Source organism: Salvelinus sp. IW2-2015, linkage group LG36 (genome assembly GCF_002910315.2).
Source record: "Salvelinus sp. IW2-2015 linkage group LG36, ASM291031v2, whole genome shotgun sequence".
Taxonomy (NCBI): domain Eukaryota; kingdom Metazoa; phylum Chordata; class Actinopteri; order Salmoniformes; family Salmonidae; genus Salvelinus; species Salvelinus sp. IW2-2015.
Genome location: NC_036875.1, coordinates 18,055,798 through 18,074,458, shown reverse-complemented (window position 1 = coordinate 18,074,458; position 18,661 = coordinate 18,055,798). Strand labels below are relative to the sequence as shown.

At 42.0% G+C, this 18,661-nt stretch overlaps 2 protein-coding genes across 3 annotated transcripts in view; one reads left to right on the top strand and one right to left on the bottom strand.

Annotated features, from left to right (window-relative positions):
- Nucleotides 1-11,898, top strand: part of usp9 (ubiquitin specific peptidase 9) — a 90,362-nt gene extending 78,464 nt beyond the window's left edge. The window contains 6 exon segments of the mRNA XM_070437729.1: nucleotides 1,509-1,597; nucleotides 2,896-3,052; nucleotides 7,419-7,631; nucleotides 8,422-8,532; nucleotides 9,917-10,021; nucleotides 10,190-11,898. Coding sequence (XP_070293830.1) covers nucleotides 1,509-1,597; nucleotides 2,896-3,052; nucleotides 7,419-7,631; nucleotides 8,422-8,532; nucleotides 9,917-10,021; nucleotides 10,190-10,378 — 864 coding nt within the window. The 3' untranslated portion in view covers nucleotides 10,379-11,898.
- A 445-nt stretch (nucleotides 11,899-12,343) lies between these two features.
- On the bottom strand, nucleotides 12,344-14,998 carry rpl8 (ribosomal protein L8). 2 transcript variants are annotated; one of them, XM_023980991.2, is made up of 6 exons: nucleotides 14,909-14,998; nucleotides 13,963-14,105; nucleotides 13,684-13,825; nucleotides 13,300-13,518; nucleotides 12,712-12,827; nucleotides 12,344-12,536 (listed from the first exon to the last, which is right to left on the bottom strand). In XM_023980991.2, the coding sequence occupies exons 2-6, from the start codon at nucleotides 14,098-14,100 to the stop codon at nucleotides 12,378-12,380; spliced, it is 774 nt and encodes a 257-aa protein (XP_023836759.1). In that variant the 5' UTR covers nucleotides 14,101-14,105; nucleotides 14,909-14,998; the 3' UTR covers nucleotides 12,344-12,377. The 2 variants fall into 2 exon arrangements, with proteins under 2 accessions (XP_023836759.1, XP_070293831.1); XM_070437730.1 differs by lacking the exon at nucleotides 14,909-14,998 and adding an exon at nucleotides 14,411-14,540.
- Nucleotides 14,999-18,661: the final 3,663 nt, after the last annotated feature.

Below are 18,661 nucleotides of genomic sequence, written 5' to 3'. Positions count from 1 at the left end.
AAATGGCTAGAAACAAAGGACTTTCTTCTGAAACTCGTCAGTCTATTCTTGTTCAGAGAAATGAAGGCTATTCCATGCGAGAAATTGCCAAGAAACTGAAGATCTCGTACAACGCTGTGTACTACTCCCTTCACAGAACAGCGCAAACTGGCCCTAACCAGAATAGAAAGAGGAGTGGGAGGCCCCGGGCAAGAGGACAAGTATATTAGAATGTCTAGTTTGAGAAACAGACACCTCAAGTCCTCAACTGGCAGCTTCATTAAATAGTACCCACAAAACACCAGTCTTAACGTCAACAGTGAAGAGGCGACTCCGGGATGCTGGCCCTCTAGGCAGAGTTGCAAAGAAAAAGCCATATCTCAGACTGGCCAATAAAAATAAAAGATTAAGATGGGCAAAAGAACACAGATACTGGACAGAGTTTTTACTCCTGTTGACAATTTAATACTTTCTGAGAAGTAACCATTATTTACTATTTTACACCTGGGGTTACTATACATAACGTTAACTCATTGTATAAGAGATTCTCCCAAATTAAAATAGTCCAGGCATTTATATATAAATTCCAGTCGTACTTTGTCAAAGGCCTTTTCAAAGTCGGCTATGAATACCAGGCCTGGTTTCCCAGATTTTTCAATACCTTTTTTAATTCTATGCGCCATGCATTTTGCATAGATTTTGGCATCACAACACTGAAGTGTAAGGAGTCTCCAGTTTTTTTAGGTGGACTGGATCTTCATATTTACCATCTGGGTCCTGTTTCAGTAATAGTGGTTAAAACATGTTAATAACGGACCTTTTGAGTACATCGAAAAATATTTAATTCACCTCAACTGGTATGCAATCCAGCCCTGGAGTTTTTCCAGACATGAAGGCTTTAATTGCATCTAGATGTTCCTCATCTATAATTAGGCCTTCACATGAGTCTTTCTGTATAGCTGTTCATTTTACACTATTAATAGAAAAAATCCTTACAATTAACTTCAGTTAGTGGAGTTGGAGGAGACTGAAAACATATGTTTAAAGTACTGTGCCTCTTCTTTCAAAATATTGTTTGCTGAATCATGGATGACTCCATCATTCGTAACAAGTTTCTGAAAATTATTTTTGTTAGCATTTCTATGTTGAAGATTTAAAAAAAAAAAAAAAAAATGGTGCATTTTCCCCCATATTCCATCCAGTCCCCAATTTAATTTTGTTTTCTAACTTATTCCGTGCCTCTGTTAGCAATAAAAACGATCTATCTGTCCTGTTCCTTTTTAAGATGAACTCTTTTCACCTAAGTTTGTTTTAAAGGTGAGTATTGAAATGCATGGCCTCCAAAGTCACATTTAGAAGTGTCCCATACAATAAGGAGGTGGGAAACTATTGCATCTCAGAAGCCCCAAGTCTCCTCCTCCTTACAATCAATTTCTCCAACTGGTCTTTATGTCTTCATATTGGACATATTTCCGTTAATAAGATGTGTGCTAGATCTTATTGATAGTGTGTGTTTTGTTATCCCCCAGGTGGCGTACTCGTACACCTACGAGCTGAGGCCTTACCTGGACCTGCTGCTGCAGATCCTGCTCATTGAGGACTCCTGGCAGACTCACAGGTAGGTCAGACCCGGGGGACAGCATCATATCTTTGCTCCTCACTTTGATCTGGAAAGGGTCACTCAGTGGACTCAGGATTTTTGTCCCAACCTAGTGTGAACTAGGGCTGTCAAAGTTGATCATGTGTTAATAACGCGTTAACATGTGACATGTTAATTGGCGTAAAAAAAAATGTGCGCCGTTAATCACGTCTCCATTTCTTCACTAAACGGAACCTTTTAAGTTGCATGTGTTTCCACACGGAACACATCTACAATCAATGGTTGCGCCTTTACATAGCTGAAGACCGTGTGGCTCTAGCCAAAATCATGCCCAATATTACCGGAGCTATGTTTTTTCTTTCTGCTGCGGACTTGTGTGCCTATCGCAGGCTTTTTTAACCTACTCGCAGGACAAAAATGTTTTGGTTTGATAACATTGTTTAGCTATCTAGTCATGTTACCTAGCTAGGTAGCTAGCTACCAACCTGATAACTTGACCACTGTCTAGGCTATGCACAAATTTGGATGTCACAGGAAGAACTGAAAAGGAATAGGCTACTCAAAGAGATGCTTCAATGGTAGGCTGCATATGCAAGAGTGGGGTGTGTGTGAGAGTCGGAGTGAGGGTGTGGGAGTGAGAGTGTAGGCCTATGTGTGTAAAGTTATCTGAACAGTACAGATGGTTACAGGGCTTTCATAACATTGTTGGACAAGTTTAAAATCTCTTTGTTTTTTGTATCCATAGAGCCAGTTATTTTTTCCTATAGTTACACTCATTTAGAATGCCTGAAGCTTTAACAGTACTTAAAGGTGTGTGTGTGTGTGTGTGTGTGTGTGTGTGTGTGTGTGTGTGTGTGTGTGTGTGTCTGATAAGAGGGAGTAGGCCTACTTAAACATTGGGAGCATTGTATGTTAGTGACTTTTTTTGGTGTTTATGTTAAAAATGCTATTAACACATAATTTTGTGTTTCCATCCATTACAATCAAAGCATAGTTTGCCTGTAATTCAATGCACTGCTTTTAAAATAGAATAGATCTTTATCTAGGGCCAAATTTGAGCAAATTCCAAATTCGTGATTAACTAATACCATTACCTCGATTTTAAATTATTTTAATTGTTTGACAGCTCTAATGTCAACACATCTGATTCAACTCATCCGACTGCTTAGTGCTGGGCTGGGACAAAAAATGTCACGCCCTGTGGCCCTCTAGGAATGGCTGGTTTCCCTGGTTGGATTTTCGTCTCTGGTTGATTTTCTGTTGTGCCAACATCATCATCCCTGTTCTGTTTTTTCTCTCCCTGCTTGGTTGTGTAGGATCCACAACGTGCTGAAGGGTATACCAGATGACAGGGATGGCCTATTTGATACCATCCAGCGCTCCAAGAACCACTACCAGAAACGGGCCTACCAGTGTATCAAGTGCATGGTAGCCCTCTTCAGCAACTGCTCTGTGGCCTACCAGATACTACAGGTATAAGAGACACAACTACACTATGCTACCATCTGAATTAGGGATGGGCATGAGTAATCTAGTACTCGAACCGACTTCAAAGCTCCATCTTTAACCAAAGACCTAAATGTTTTCAAACACAAACTATTTTGTGGAATGTGCATTGTGGCTGCCCGAATTGGCAAATTAAATTGTCTTGAAGACAACATTAATTTGCTTTGACTCTAGTGTTCCATTTGTGCATTTGCCGGGCATAACAAAAAAGAAACCAAGCCAAGCATTGCACAATTTTTCTCCCTAAAGTCCCTTTCCCCTCAGTGTGTCATTCACTCAATTGCGTTCCGACTGCTCCCTACACACACACACACACACACACACACACACACACACACACACACACACACACACACACACACACACACACACACACACACACATGCTGAGTGCACACCCAAGCTCCTGTTAGGCTTACAGAAATAAATGCCTTTAAAAACATATCTAACTGATGGGATACACAAGCTACATTCCTTGCCAAATGACTACAGCTTTATCACAAATTCAAAATGGACTGGTTGATTGAAGTTGGAAAATGTGTTCCAATAACATGCAGCAGTTTTGGAATAATTGCGTCCCGTCTATTTTCCGCTTAGGCTACTTTGCGAACTGCTAGTATATAATTGGTTAGCCTAGGCTATAACCCCCCCTAAACATAGACAGGTTCCACACTGAAAATATGCAAAAACATTAGTTTATTAAGACAAAGAGCATATTTTCATCAGAATCATTAAGCATAGGCCTACTCACCAAACCGATGTCGCGGCCGTAATTGATCACCATGCAGTGTTCAATGTGGAATTGTTCATCCATTTTCGAAAATTCCAAAGAACGGGCAGAATGTACTAAGTTGAACGTCTGTATATGTAACCCTGAAGAAGAAAGAAAAATACTCGCCAAATTGAGCCCCTTTTCAAATGATCACTGTTTGAGAATAACAGTTACAGATGCGAGATGTGTATCACTTTGCACTGGCAACTTTTTTCATTTGGAAAAATATTCTGTTATATTACATGTTTTTTTGTTTTAATATAGTGCATTCAGAAGTAATTTATACCCCATGACTTATTCCACATTTTGTTACAGCCTGAATTCAAAATAATAAAAAAATGACATTCTCACCCATCTATACACAATACTGCATAATGACACTGAAAACATGTTTTTAGAAATGTTTTCAAATGTATTGATAGTGAAATACAGAAATATCTAATTTACCTAAGTATTCACACCCCTGAGTCAATACCTTGGCAGCAATTATAGCCATGAGTCATTCTGGGTAAATCTCTAAAACCTTTCCACACCTGGATTGTGCAACATTTGTCTTATTATTATTATTATTATAAAATTCTTCAAGCTCTGTCAAATTGGTTGTTGACCATTTTCAGGCCATGCCATAGATTAAGTCAAAGCTGTAACTTGGCCACTCAGGAACATTTACTGTCTTCTTGGTAAGCAACTCCAGTGTAGATTTGCTCTCGTGTTTTAGGTTATTGTCCTGCTGAAAGTTGAATTCATCTCCCAGTGTCTGGTGGAAAGTAGACTGAAGGAGGTTTTCCTCTAGGATTTTGCCTGCTTAGTTCCATTCCATTTCTTTTTTTATTCTGAAAAACTCCCCAGTCCTTAACGATTACAAGCATACCCATAACATGATGCAGCCACTGCTATGCTTGAAAATATGGAGAGTGGTACTCAGTAATATCTTATTGGATTTGTCCCAAACATAACACTTTGTAAGGACAAAAAGTTACATTTTTTGCAGTATTGCTTTAGTGCCTTGTTGTAAACAGGATGCATGTTTTGGAATATTTTTGTTCTGCACAGGGTTCCTTCTTTTCACTCTGTCAATGAGATTACTGTTGTGGGGTAACTACAATGGTGTTGATCCATCCTCAGTTTTCTAATTTCACAGTAATTAAACTCTAACTGTTTTAAAGTCCCCATTGGCCTTATGGTGAAATCCATGAGCAGTTTCCTTCCTCTACGACCACTGAGTTGGGAAGGATGCCTGTATCTTTGTAGTGACTGGGTGTATTAATACACCATCCAAAGTGTAGTTAATAACTTTACCATGCTCAAAGGCATATTCAGTGGCTGCTTTTTATTTTTTACCCATCTACCAATAGGTGCCCTTCTTTGTAAGGCATTGGAAAACCTCTTGTCTTTGTGGTTGAGTATGTGTTTGAAATTCACTGCTCGACTGAGGGACCTTACAGATCACTGAATGAATGGGGTACAAAAATGAGGTAGTCATTAAAAAATAATGTTAAACCCTATTATTGCACACAGTGAGTCCATGCAACTTATTGTGACTTGTTAAGCAAATTTGTACTCTTGAACATATTTAGATTTGCCATAGCAAAGGGGTTGAATACTTAATAAGTAAACATTTTGATACACTATACTTGCTTGTTTTGTCTCACAAACTCAAATTAGGCTAACTATTCTAATTTTAACAACCAGGAAATGGCGGAGCGAATTCTCCATAGTGTATCTTTAAATGGCACTTGCTTATTTATTGACTGAATATTCACTGAGTGTACAAAACATTAGGAACACCTTCCTAATATTGAGTTGCACCCTCTTTCACCCTCAGAACAGCCTCAATTTGTCAGGACATGGACTACAAGGTGTCAAGCATTCCATAGGGATGTTGGCCCACGTTGACTCCAATGTTTCCCACAGTTGTCAAGTTTGCTGGATGTCCTTTGGGTGGAACATTATTAATACACACAGGAAACTGTTGAGCGTGAAAAACACAGCAGCGGTGCAGTTCTTGACACACTGAAACCGGTGCGCCTGGCAACTACTACCATATCCCGTTCAAAAGCACATAAATATTTTGTCTTTCCCAAACACCCTCTGAATGGCACACATACACAATCCACGTCTCAATTGTCTCAAGGTTTAAAATTGTCTCCTCCCCCCATCTACATTCATTATTGAAGTGGTTTTAAGAGGTGGGCTCATGGCTTTCCCCTGGACAGTCCATGTCATGGAAAGAGCAGGTGTTTCTAATGTTTTGTACACTGTGTATATATGGGGTAATTGAGCAATTACGATTTATCTGTAATGGTTAGACAAATTATGCATTGTTGGCATAGACCTATAGATAAATGTGATTATTACAATTATATATTTTTATTGCGGGACTTGTATTCTAAAAATACAGGCCTTGTGTTCTAAAAATACAGGCCTTGTGTTCTATACTAAACAAAAATATGAAAGCAAAGAAATGTTCCATACACACAAAAAGCTTATTTCTCACAAATTTCTTTACATCCTTGTTAGTGAGCATTTCTCCTTTGCCAAGATATACCAACCCTGTCAGGTGGATGGATTGTCAAGAAGCTGATTAAACAGCATGATCAATACACAGGTGCACCTTGTGCTGGGGGACAATAAAAGGCCACTCTAAAATGTGCAGTTTTGTCACACAACACAATGCCACAGATATCTCAAGTTTTGAGGGAGGGTGCAATTGGCATGTTTGCTACAGGAATGTCCACCAGAGCTGTTGCCAGAGAAATTAATGTATATTTCTCTACCATAAGCCGCCTCCAACGTCATTTTAGAGAATTTGACAGTACTTCCAACCGGCCTCAGAACCCCAGACCACGTGTAACCACGCCAGCCCTGGACCTCCACATCTGGCTTCTTCACCTACTGGATCRTCTGAGACCAGCCACCTGGACAGCTGATGAATTTAAAAATAAATAAATGTATCCTTTATTTAACTAGGCAAGTCATTTAAGAACAAATTCTTATTTACAATGACAGCCTATCTGGCCAAACCCGGACGACGCTGGGCCAATTGTGCGCCGCCCTATGGGACTCCCAATCACAGCAGGATGTGATGCAGCCTGGATTCGAACAAGGGACTGCAGTGACGCCTCTTGCACTGAGATGCAGTGCCTTAGACCTCAGTGCCACTCGGGAGCCCAGAAACGGAGGAATATTTCTGTCTGTAATAAAGCCCTTTGTGGGGAAATCTTCTTTTGTTTGGCTGGACCTGGCTCCCCAGTGGCTGGGCCAGGCTCCCCAGTGGGGTGGGCCTGTGCCCACCAAGACCCACCCATGGCTGCGCCCCTGCCCATAGATTAGGGCTTAATTAATTTATTGAATGTCAAATGCCCATCCCTAATCTGATTCTAGGAGTCATTTTATGAAGCCGAATTAAGGCAGAGAGAAAATTCTGTAAATAACCCTTCATTGATCATTTTTTTTATAAAAAAAAAATGAAATCATATTTTCAGGATTCAGAATTGCAATGGAAGGAAAAAGGTAATTGATAAGCACTCTTAGTAATAGTATGTGTTTCTCTGTCCTGCAGAGTAACGGGGATCTGAAGCGTAAGTGGACGTGGGCAGTGGAGTGGCTAGGTGACGAGCTGGAAAGGAGGCCCTACACAGGGAACCCTCAGTACACCTACAACAACTGGTCTCCCCCAGTCCAGAGCAACGAGACCTCCAACGGATACTTCCTGGAGCGCTCGCACTCCGCACGCATGACCCTGGCCAAGGCCTGTGAACTCTGCCCTGAGGAGGTAAGACTCACACCAAATGATGCACACACACAACACAAAGGTAATACAGTAGTATCTAACATGGATGCATGGCCGAAATGGTAGTAGTTGAAGTAGAGAAAGGTCAGTATTGGAAAGTCCCTCCAAAAAAGTGGTGTCTTTTTGAAGGATGCATCATTCTGACCTTGTTGGTTTTGACCTACAGAGTTAAAATGATGTAATGTGGAGACGCAGAGCTTGCCTGTTGTAATAATAGTGTTAATGAATTTGTAAAACAGCAGTGTTGATTATGTGGGACCTCAATATGCAGCAATACATAAACTATACTATTTTCTTTGTCATGTGCTGTATGGTTAACATGTTGACGCTAACCATCTGTTTTTTCACTCTTCTCTGTCTCAAGTATTTTCAAGTGTTACTGGAACTGAATGTTTTTAAAGCTCTAGTTGAGAGTTCCAAGTTAGCGCAAAGGTTATTTTGGATTAGTAAACTGTTATCTGCTGAAAAATGATTTCTTAAGTATTTTTGTAATCTTTTATTTCCAGTTTATACGCCCATAGTATATTGTAAGCTAACATTATTACAATACTTTTTTCTGTCATTTCACTTATTTGTGTTATAAAGTTGTATTTGCTGAAGCTCGGTGTACATTATGTTCAGCCTAATTGATCCTTATCATAAATAGCGATATGATAGAAATGATATGCTACTTTAAAACTTTTTTAAAAAACGAAGAAATCCACCTGAAAGCATCGTTTATTGACACTTGTATATATTATGCAATGATATCAATTATGCCATTTCAAACTAGTGTCACTTAACGAAGCACGGTGAGGCGGTGTCTGAAGAAGACGCTGCCATGCGGAAATCGTCCTCGCCACAGCAGCTTTTGCCAGGGGAAGGGACAGGACAGCAGCACACTGTAAGCCCTCATATATAACCACCCCAGCCACAGGCACCCTTCTCCTCCTCCACTCTGACTTCTCTCTAGATGTTCCATACAGTGCGATGTTACTGCTGTCCACTAGCACAGTGACATGAGGAGAGTAGCCTGGGCAGTAACAACACATACACAGTCTGGAGTATAGGAGCAGGACAATAACAGATGGCAGTGACGAGATGTCTGCTCGGCTGTTTGCGTGCTGCTCCCAAAAGTGATTTTGAAAGTTAGTGATGGTGAAAATGATTCAACCAAAAAAATCCTTTCTGAGTATCCAGTAACTGACAATGCAGCCAACTCCAGGTTCGTAGGCAGAGACTGGAGATAAATGTATCCTAGTAGAGAATTAATAGAGCCAAACTCCAACAGGTCAATTCTAATGTTGAACCATCACCAACTATGAGCAGCAAACAGAGAGTGGGGCCCATGTTGATTGTTTTTATCGGAAACTTTGCCTTGCATACAGTTAGAATTGTAACCCATAATACATTTGGACAGATGGAATCACTAGTTTAGAAAAAGCATGTCTTTGGACCACAAGTTTAATTGACGATAGGCAGCACCTACTTTACCCACAGGTTATTGTAGGATTACAATAGGGGTCTGTAGTAGTATTGAGTGCATGTTTTCAGGCACATTTCCAGTACAATAAGTTTGTTATATCATCAACCCTAATCTACCCCACTTAGACTAACACACAAGCTGTTCTCTATCCCTGGTTTGTCTGGTCACATGTTGTAATGTGTTCAGCTGGATGTTGTAGTGTGTCAGTCTGTCTTTTATAAGCAGAACGAATCAAGATAGACACAGGGCCAGTTGATCCAAGCACAAAGATGCTAGTCTAAAGATAACACTGGCCTAACCGCCACAGAACTATCATTGATCGAACAAACTTTAAACAGTGTGTTTAAATCCTTCAGTTTTTCTCAGATCCAGTGCATTTGCATCTAGTATTAGACCCAGCAAATTAGCCCATATCAACATTATAAGAACAGCTCTGGCCCCAGTCCCGTTGGTGTTATATGGAAACATGAGCTCATTAAGCATGTCTCCCACCACACTGGAGAAGCTCGCTAGCGGAGAATAACACCCACTCACATAACAAAGTCTCTTTTCTATTTATACCTCTGTCCGTTGATATTATTACATCCAAGGCTGTCACACTCTCCTACACAGCGTGTGCCTCGCTTTCATCTCATTCAGTTAAAATAGGCTAAAGTAGGACAACGTTCCCATCCAGTGCAAAGGCATATTAAGAGACTCTTTGGTCTGCTATTGGGTCCATAGACTTGAGCTGTGTGTGAATGTTGGTGTTAGGTAGAAAAATGCATTGGGAATAAAACTATTCTTTGACTTCATTTCCCAGGAGCCCGATGACCAGGAAGCCCCTGAAGATCAGGACACCTCCCCTCCAGATGACATCTCCCTCTACCCTCATTCGTCTCCAGGGACTACGACACAGTTTCAGCAGGTACACACCCACACTATATTGTAGAAGCAGCATGATATTTAGACTTTTAAGGATCCATGTAAACAGAGACTTCTCAACAATTGAAGAACCTATGGCAGACATTTTGTATCAAGTTCCACCGCACATCAGTAGTTTAACAAAAAAACGGATTGTTTTCTCATTCCCCAGCAGAACAACCACCCCCACGGGCAGCCGTACACAGGCCCAGCTGCCCAGCACATGAACAACCCCCAGCGCCCCGGCCCTGTCCCTTCCTCTGCCCCAGGCCCTGCGCCCGGCACAGGCCCACAAGCACAAGACAACTGGGAGAGCACTGAGGAGGTCCCCTCCGTGGCCCCTGCTCCGCCTAAGGAGTAACACCGGCCCTCCCCTCTGCTGTGCCTCCATCGTCCTGCTCTCTTTCCTCTCGTCGACCGACCTCCTGATCGGGACACTCTCTCTCTGGGGCCTCAAGGGCACGGCAGGGCAGGCTTCACAGCTCCTCCCCAGGCTCCTGTGAGTCTCTCCCCCTCCAGCCTGCTCCTGTGCTGCCTGTCTGGGGGGGGGGTGCTCTCCCCTGGGTTCTTATGCCCTGCAGACTGGGGCCTGGCTGCTGTCGACAGCAGTGGGGTAGTGTTGTAATAAACATAATGACCCAGGCCTGACGATGCTGATGCGCTTGTCTACATGACGGAAAGGTGTACATAATATGTTCATGTTTTGACTGTTCAAAAAATTAATCCCCCGCAATAGCATAACTTTGTCAGGTTTGCTGTTGGGAGATAAAAAAATAAAACGCTTAAGAGAACTCTTTGTTTTATCACCCATGCACAGCAGTGCGATTTGGTCTGACATCAGTTACTGGTCATTCACCTTTAGGAGGACACATAACCTCTTGACCCATGCCAAATCAACTCACGTGCTGGGGTTTTAGTGTGAGACATGGAATGGTTGGGTGAACTTTTACTGTGTTTTGGTTGATGTGAAAAAGTGATGCAAAATTGTTCTGGAACTCTCATTGCCTTTTATTTTTGTTCTGGTAATTTAATCCAATCCTTTCGGAAGCTATAGATAATATGCTGTAACATTTAGCATGGCTTCTCACCAGAATAGCGTAGCACAAGGGAAAATGTCATCATACCAACTGACGTCCTTAATCCTAGAGGACACTTCCTTTAGGCTTTATTAATGCTCATCTACCCCTTGTTGAACCAATGTAAGAATAAGTGGCTTTTCAATTGCTAAAATCCTCCAACTTCACATTCGGCAATCAGTTTAGTTTATCTATAGGAATTGAGAAAATTAAAAACATATGCAACAGATTTGCTCTGCCGGCTACCTGATGTGTACTAGACGGTGTGGTTTGCTTCTGTCTCTTTATGGTAGAGCCTAGTCTTAAGACGACCGCTACCATTCTTTCATGGAGCTCACTGGGCGGCAGCATCGGAGACCTCTCCCTCCAGGGAGAATGGGAACACAGTAGGGTTAGAAGATATCGGCTGGTTAGTCATGTTGCAACTTGAGCTAAACGTAAACATCAGTAAATACTGTATTTAATTGGTAAGTTTAACACGTGTATTTTGGGGGATTTGTCAAATACCAAATACTCCTGCAAATGAAAATATTCTGCACACCGTATTATATTTAAATATTTTGCTCTTATTTTATAGAATTTATTTTGTTGTATTTCACACAAAAAAATATTTGATTTGAGGAACATTTGTCCGTGTTATTTTTAATGGAGATATTGACTGAACAGAGTTCTGCGCCCAGTTTGCCGACTTTTGTTTTGGCCATGGTGTGACGTTGAATTCTGGAGCTAGTCGCGATGTGAACTTTCAGAGGTTTTGTGCACAGAAATATAAAATAAAAAAGCATTGCCCGTAGCAGATAAAGAACATGGAATCTTGACTGTCTTTTGTATATATACTTGATGCACATTGAAAAATTACTTTCTGGGTGCTCAGTACATGCCTAAAACTAAATGGCCAATACCTATAGGCAGCTTGAGGACATGCAGGATCTTTCATGCTTATAAAATGCAGCGTACTAGATCGGACCTTGTGATACCACAATCGAGGTCTACATGAGTAAGCTCCCCTTATTTTAACCATGTCTAACTGCACTAGTCTTAATTCATTGTTGGGAAAAACAATTTGCAAAATGTGTGCTTTGGATAAATGCCATTAAGCAGACGAATTATGGTGATCCGACCCCATCAACCGCACTCAAATCTACTACACTTCTATAAAATATAACCCTCACTGCTAGATGAGTGCTGCGAAATGTCCTCGTTTCCAACTCCATGGTTACAAACACTGACGCTACAAAAGGAGTCATTGGTCAGCTTCCTTGGAACATTTTATTGTAAAGGGAGTTAGTTCTCCTTCTCCGTGACTGTCTTTGTTCCACGCAGTCTGCCTGTACGACGGGCAGCAATGAGACCGACCTTGCGACCAGCGGGTGCATCCCTCCTGATAGTTGAGGGTTTTCCAATATGCTGGTGGTTACCACCACCGAAGGGATGTTCAACAGGCTAGAAAGAGGGAAGAAACATGTCAGCAAAGGGCCATTTACAAACATCAGGTGCAGAGAAGATAATTATTTTTCCAGAGATTGAGGTAGAACATAAGATTCTTAAACATAGTGATGGATGAAAATACCTGAACCTACCCAAAAATAAATATGCAGAAGATAAAATGTCCACTTACGTTCATGGCCACACCACGGACACGTGGCCAGGAGTTCCTCTTGGCCTTGTACTTGTGGTAGGCACGACCGGCCTTCAGGATGGGCTTGTCAATACGTCCACCTCCGGCAACCACACCTGATGCCCAGAGGAGAGAACCATTAAGCAGTTGGACAGGATTCCTACCCAGCCAATATGCTCAGAAAGCAACCATGTCACCTGCGATGACTTGTAGCAGACCTGTATTCTGAACAACAAATCAGAATTGTAGCCGCTTAAGTTTCTGGTCTCTAGCTTAACCATCTGCCTACAAACATCGCAAACAAACGACTAGTCATCAAATCGATCCAAAATACTGCATACAGTGCAGCTGGAAATCAGAGCAGATTCCTTACATTTCAAGGATCCAAGAGAAGGTAGTCAACTTGACATTGGACCCAGTTTATGAGAAACGATCTACAGAAGGTACATCAAAACGACTTCCAAAGCATCACTGGCAAAGATCAAAATGTAGGTCATACATCCACCTCTCCCCATTAAATCAGGAAACATCTTCTGAAAGCATCAGCTAACATTCACATAGCAAACATGTCATATCCTGTGTTCTTACCAACGACAGCTCTGTTAGCAGAAGCAATGACCTTCTTGGAGCCAGAGGGAAGCTTAACTCTGGACTTCTTGGTCTCTGGGTTGTGGGAGATGACTGTGGCGTAGTTCCCAGACGCCCTGGCCAGCTTGCCCCTGTCGCCAGGTTTCTCCTCCAGGCAGCAGATGATGGTTCCCTCAGGCATGGTGCCCACGGGCAGAACATTACCAATGTTCAGCTGAGCTGAGAAGGGAACATTTATTAAGGTACCAGGTATTCACATTGTATTTGGAGATTAGATCCTAAAAGAGATGACAACTGCCATCTAACCAGCATAGCATAAAATGTGTTAGACACCGGGTTGTTAACCCGTAGGCTGCCAAGTGTGTGTCAATCTCCATTCCTTACCTTTCTTGCCACAGTAGATGAACTGTCCGGTGTGGATGCCCTCAGCAGCAATGAACAGCTCAGTCCTCTTCTTGAACCGGTAGGGGTCACGGAAAGCCACCTTGGCCAGGGGAGCACCACGGCCAGGGTCGTGGATAATGTCCTGAGAGAGACAAAGGTCAGGTCCAAAGCAGATGGTGTTACACAAAATAAACTACCTAAAAATGCACGGCAAACGCAACTTTGGACCTTGTAGAAAACGTATATTTTAACAGCAAAAGCTATTGTGAGAGCGCTTACCTTTACGATTCCCTTGATGTAACCATGACGTTCTGCGAAGTCAATGTGTCTGAGTTTAGCGGCACCTTTTCTGTGCTTCACGTGGGCTTTGAACACGGAGCCGGCACCTTTTCTCTGTCCCCTGATAACACGTCCCATCGTGACTGGAAACAAAAAAGTAGAGTATTCTGTTAGAGCCAGGATCAAAGTAGAGATTTCTACAGTTCAAGAGATATACTAGCAATAGCCTACATGATAGCAAGTTATGCCACATGAATGTGTAACGTTATGTAGGTACACATTTGTTCTACAAATACCTGCCACTTGCCGCAGTTAGCTACTGAAGAAATGTACAGTATATACCTAGCTAGTTAACCAACTAACTCTGAAATCAAGTAGTGATCCTGTTCTGCAAGAAAGGTGAATTGATAACTGAACATTTTATATAATAAATGGCCAATATACTTGCATGTAGTTGTACGGTTACTAGCCAGCCAACATGCGGATTTTCCTAGTATGCTAACACTAGTTAGCTACCTATAAAACTTCAGACGCCAACTCACTACGCTATACAAGTTCATCCAACTAGAAACCATGAAAATAAACGTTGGGTAAAAGCGATTATGTGAACTATTCTACAGCAACTGCACGGCGGCTCTACGGTCGTGGATAAATACAGAACGTCTGAACAAATCACCGAACCACAAAATCGAGCTACCAGCGGCTAAAGACCAACTACTGTAAAGTACACCAAAACGATAGGCCATGTCACTGCACACCCATAGACACACACCACTCATCCAAGAATTAAAACGAAATAATCACATTTTGTCTCTTAAATAATAAAACGACTATACTTAGCAGTGTTTATTATATATGTTCTAGTGACATTTTCGAGAGGATGATAGGATTTTAAACAAGATTTAACTCGGATTATGTGAAGAGAATAAAATCGCCATTCCCCTACCTAAACCCCGATGACGGAAAGAGGAAGAGTCCGACGATTTCTTCCGGTGAAGTATACGGTGGGGCTGATGGGAACAGTAGGCACGTGTTTTTTTTTTGCTGCTGTGAATTAGATTGCCCAGCTGATGGCAGCAGATCATTAGCAGACATATATTTGTGTTTGATAAAGCTTCCATTGCTGGGCAATCTAATTCACAGAGCAGGACGCATCCAGGGATGTCTCATCACGTAACTTCACGATTTAATTCCTTTTCACCTCCGTAATTATACTCATTTTCAAGTTTAAATGTCATGTACAAAAGTACAGTGAAATGCCTTACTTGCAAGCACTAAACCCAACAATATCGTAATCAATATCAATGTAGTACTAAAAAGAACATAAAGTAGAACAAAGAGTGATATTGCACTCCTCAGAAAATATGAATATCTACACACATACCGGTACACAATTTCCCATTTTTTTGCCCTTTTTGAACTTTTTTTAAAACACTGAGTTCACTGCCAGGTCAAATAAGGTTGTTGACATTCCCAAAAAGAGGTAGGCTAAATGCCTGGTCTGGAGGATTGACCTGTGAGACAGACAAGGTTTGCTTTCTCCTGCTCAGATGTTGCTGATGCATGCCAAATCTTACAATGCCTGGATAGGTATTTTACGCATCAGCTAACCACATCATATGGTATAGCAATCTGGTGCGCAACTGCACAGTCAATGACATGGCATGCAATCATTGGTTGATGCATGCAACGACTGATTAAGGGAACACGGCCAATGATTTCTTCTTCCCAACTCCTGCTGCTTCCCTTCCTCCCTGTCTGTGGCTTGCTATTATGAAAATCTTCCACAGCCAAGCTCTGCCACACAGCCTATTACCTCTGATTAACCTGATCCCCTCAACACAGGGCCTGACTAACGCATTTGGGGCCCGGGGCACCGGCCTCTTTTGTTGTCTGGAAATCAGCTAACTTCCTGAATTTCAACACATTTTGCCATGGTGCAGAGAGAAAAATGTGCAGTTTTATAACACTATTCTAGACATTTTCTACACAATTTTAAAACAAATGTACTGCTATTCTATAAATTTTGCCATGAGGCTCAGAGAAAATGTTTTAAAGCTACATTTCCTGCAATCAACACATTTTTCTATCATATGGTATCTGGGGCTAACCTCGTCCGTTTGGTGATCCGGCCCTGCCTCAACATATGCTCCAGCTGGTCTCCTCAACCCCCTGCCAACTGACTGACTTGGATTGTGGCCTACTTGGGCTGGCTCACTGGCAGAGATGTGTCTCAGTACTGTGAAATGGCTTCCTTGATCCTTTTCTTATCTTCTTTCCTTATATCACTGAGCTAGAAGATAGAAGGGAGGAAGGAAGAGGTGAAGAGAGATAGAAAGGGAGTAGCAGAGCAAGAGAGGGGTCTGAAGAAGGCATTAGGCCATGTAAGAAAATAGCCTCTTGTTGTGTTTCGTCCTCTCCTTATCTGTACTGACCTGGCAGGGTAAGGGGGAAATCAAATCAAATTGCATTTGTCACATGCGGCGAATACAACAGGTGTAGACCTTACAGTGAAATGCTTACTTACAAGCCCTTAACCAACAATGCAGTTTTAAGAAAAATACCAAATAAAGAAAATAAATAAAAGTAACAAATAATTTAAGAGCAGCAGTAAAATAACAATAGCGAGGCTATATACAGGGGGTACCGGTACAGAGTCAATGTGCAGGGGCACCGGTTAGTCGAGGTAATTGAGGTAATATATACATGTGAGTAGAGTTATTAAAGTGATTTATGTATAGATAATAACAGAGAGGAGCAGCAGTGTAAAAGGGGGGCAGTGCAAATAGTCTGGGTATCCATTTGATTAGATGTTCAGTAGTCTTATGGGTTGCAGGTAGAAGCTGTTTAGAAGCCTCTTGAACCGAGACTTGGCGCTCCGGTACCGCTTGCCGTGCGGTAGCAGAGAGAACAGTCTATTTTTATTTATTTTTTAACCAGGTAGGCCAGTTGAGAACAAGTTCTCATTTACAACTGCGACCTGGCCAAGATAAAGCAAAGCAGTGCGACACAAACAACAACACAGAGTTACACATGGAATTAACAAACGTACAGTCAATAACACAATAGAAAAAATCTATATACAGTGTGTGCAAATGAGGTAAGATTAGGGAGGTAAGGCAATAAATAGGCCATAGTGGCGAAGTAATGACAATGTAGCAATTAAACACTGGAGTGATAGATGTGCAGAAGATGAATGTGCAAGTAGAGATACTGGGGTGCAAAGGAGCAAAAAAAATATATATAACAATATGGGGATGAGGTAGTTGGATGGGCTATGTACAGGTGCAATGATCTGTCAGCTGCTCTGACAGCTGATGCTTAAAGTTAGTGAGGGAGACATTAGTCTCCAGCTTCAGTGATTTTTGCAATTCGTTCCAGTCATTGGCAGCAGAGAACTGGAAGGAAAGGCGGCCAAATGAGGAATTGGCTTTGGGGGTGACCAGTGAAATATACCTGCTGGAGCGCGTGCTACTGGTGGGTGCTGCTATGGTGACCAGTGAGCTGAGATAAGGCGGGGCTTTACCTAGCAAAGACTTATAGATGACCTGGAGCCAGTGGGTTTGGCGACGAATATGAAGCGAGGGCCAGCCAACGAGAGCATACAGGTCGCAGTGGTAAGTAGTATATGGGGCTTTGGTGACAAAACGGATGGCACTGTGATAGACTGCATCCAATTTGCTGAGTAGAGTGTTGGAGGCTATTTTGTAAATGACATCGCCGAAGTCAAGGATCGGTAGGATAGTCAGTTTTACGATGGTATGTTTGTGGTGATTTCGGCAGGTTATCTTAGTGGTCTCGGGCACAGGGACTATGGTGGTCTGCTTGAAACATGTTGGTATTACAGACTGAGACAGGGAAAGGTTGAAAGTGTCAGTGAAGACACTTGCCAGTTGGTCAGCGCATGCTCGGAGTACACGTCCTGAATGTTGACCTGGGCTCCCAAGTGGCGCAGCGGTCTAAGGCACTGCATCTCAGTGCAAAAGGCATCACTATAGTACCTGGTTCGCATCCAGGCTGTATCACATCCAGCTGTGATTGGGAGTCCCATAGGGCTGCGCACAATTAGGCCAGCGTTGTCCAGGTTTGGCCGGAGTAGGCCGTCATTGTAAATAAGAATGTGTTCTTAAACTGACTTGCCTAGTTAAATAAAGAAATAAAATAAAGGTCTTAGTGATCACACAGTTGTCCGGAACAGCTGATGCTCTCATGCATGTTTCAGTGTTACTTGCCTCGAAGCGAGCATAAAAGTAATTTGGCTCATCTGGTAGGCTCCAGCTCTCGGCTGTGCTTCCCTTTGTTGTCTGTAACAGTTTGCAAGCCCTGCCACATTTGAGGAGCGTTGGAGCCGGTGTAGTACGATTCGATCTTAGTCCTGTATTGACGCTTTACCTTGTGGAACCTACTTAGTATGGTATGCTTAACCTGTCCAACACTTACAGGTCAGTGTTGAATTGCAGATGATTGATACAAGGAGAAGAGGCCATTTCAGACAATTAAGCAATACCCAAAGTGCTGCGGCTTACTTTCCTTCACCTTTTCTTATGTCCTATCATAATAGATGTTTACTACGATTTAATATGTTTACTATTGGCAATATTATTTACTTTACTATCATACGCACTTCACCTGAGCAAAAAGAAGGCAGATTAATATTTCCGCGCGGAAATTTACAAAATTTGGAACATCGCGATGTCTG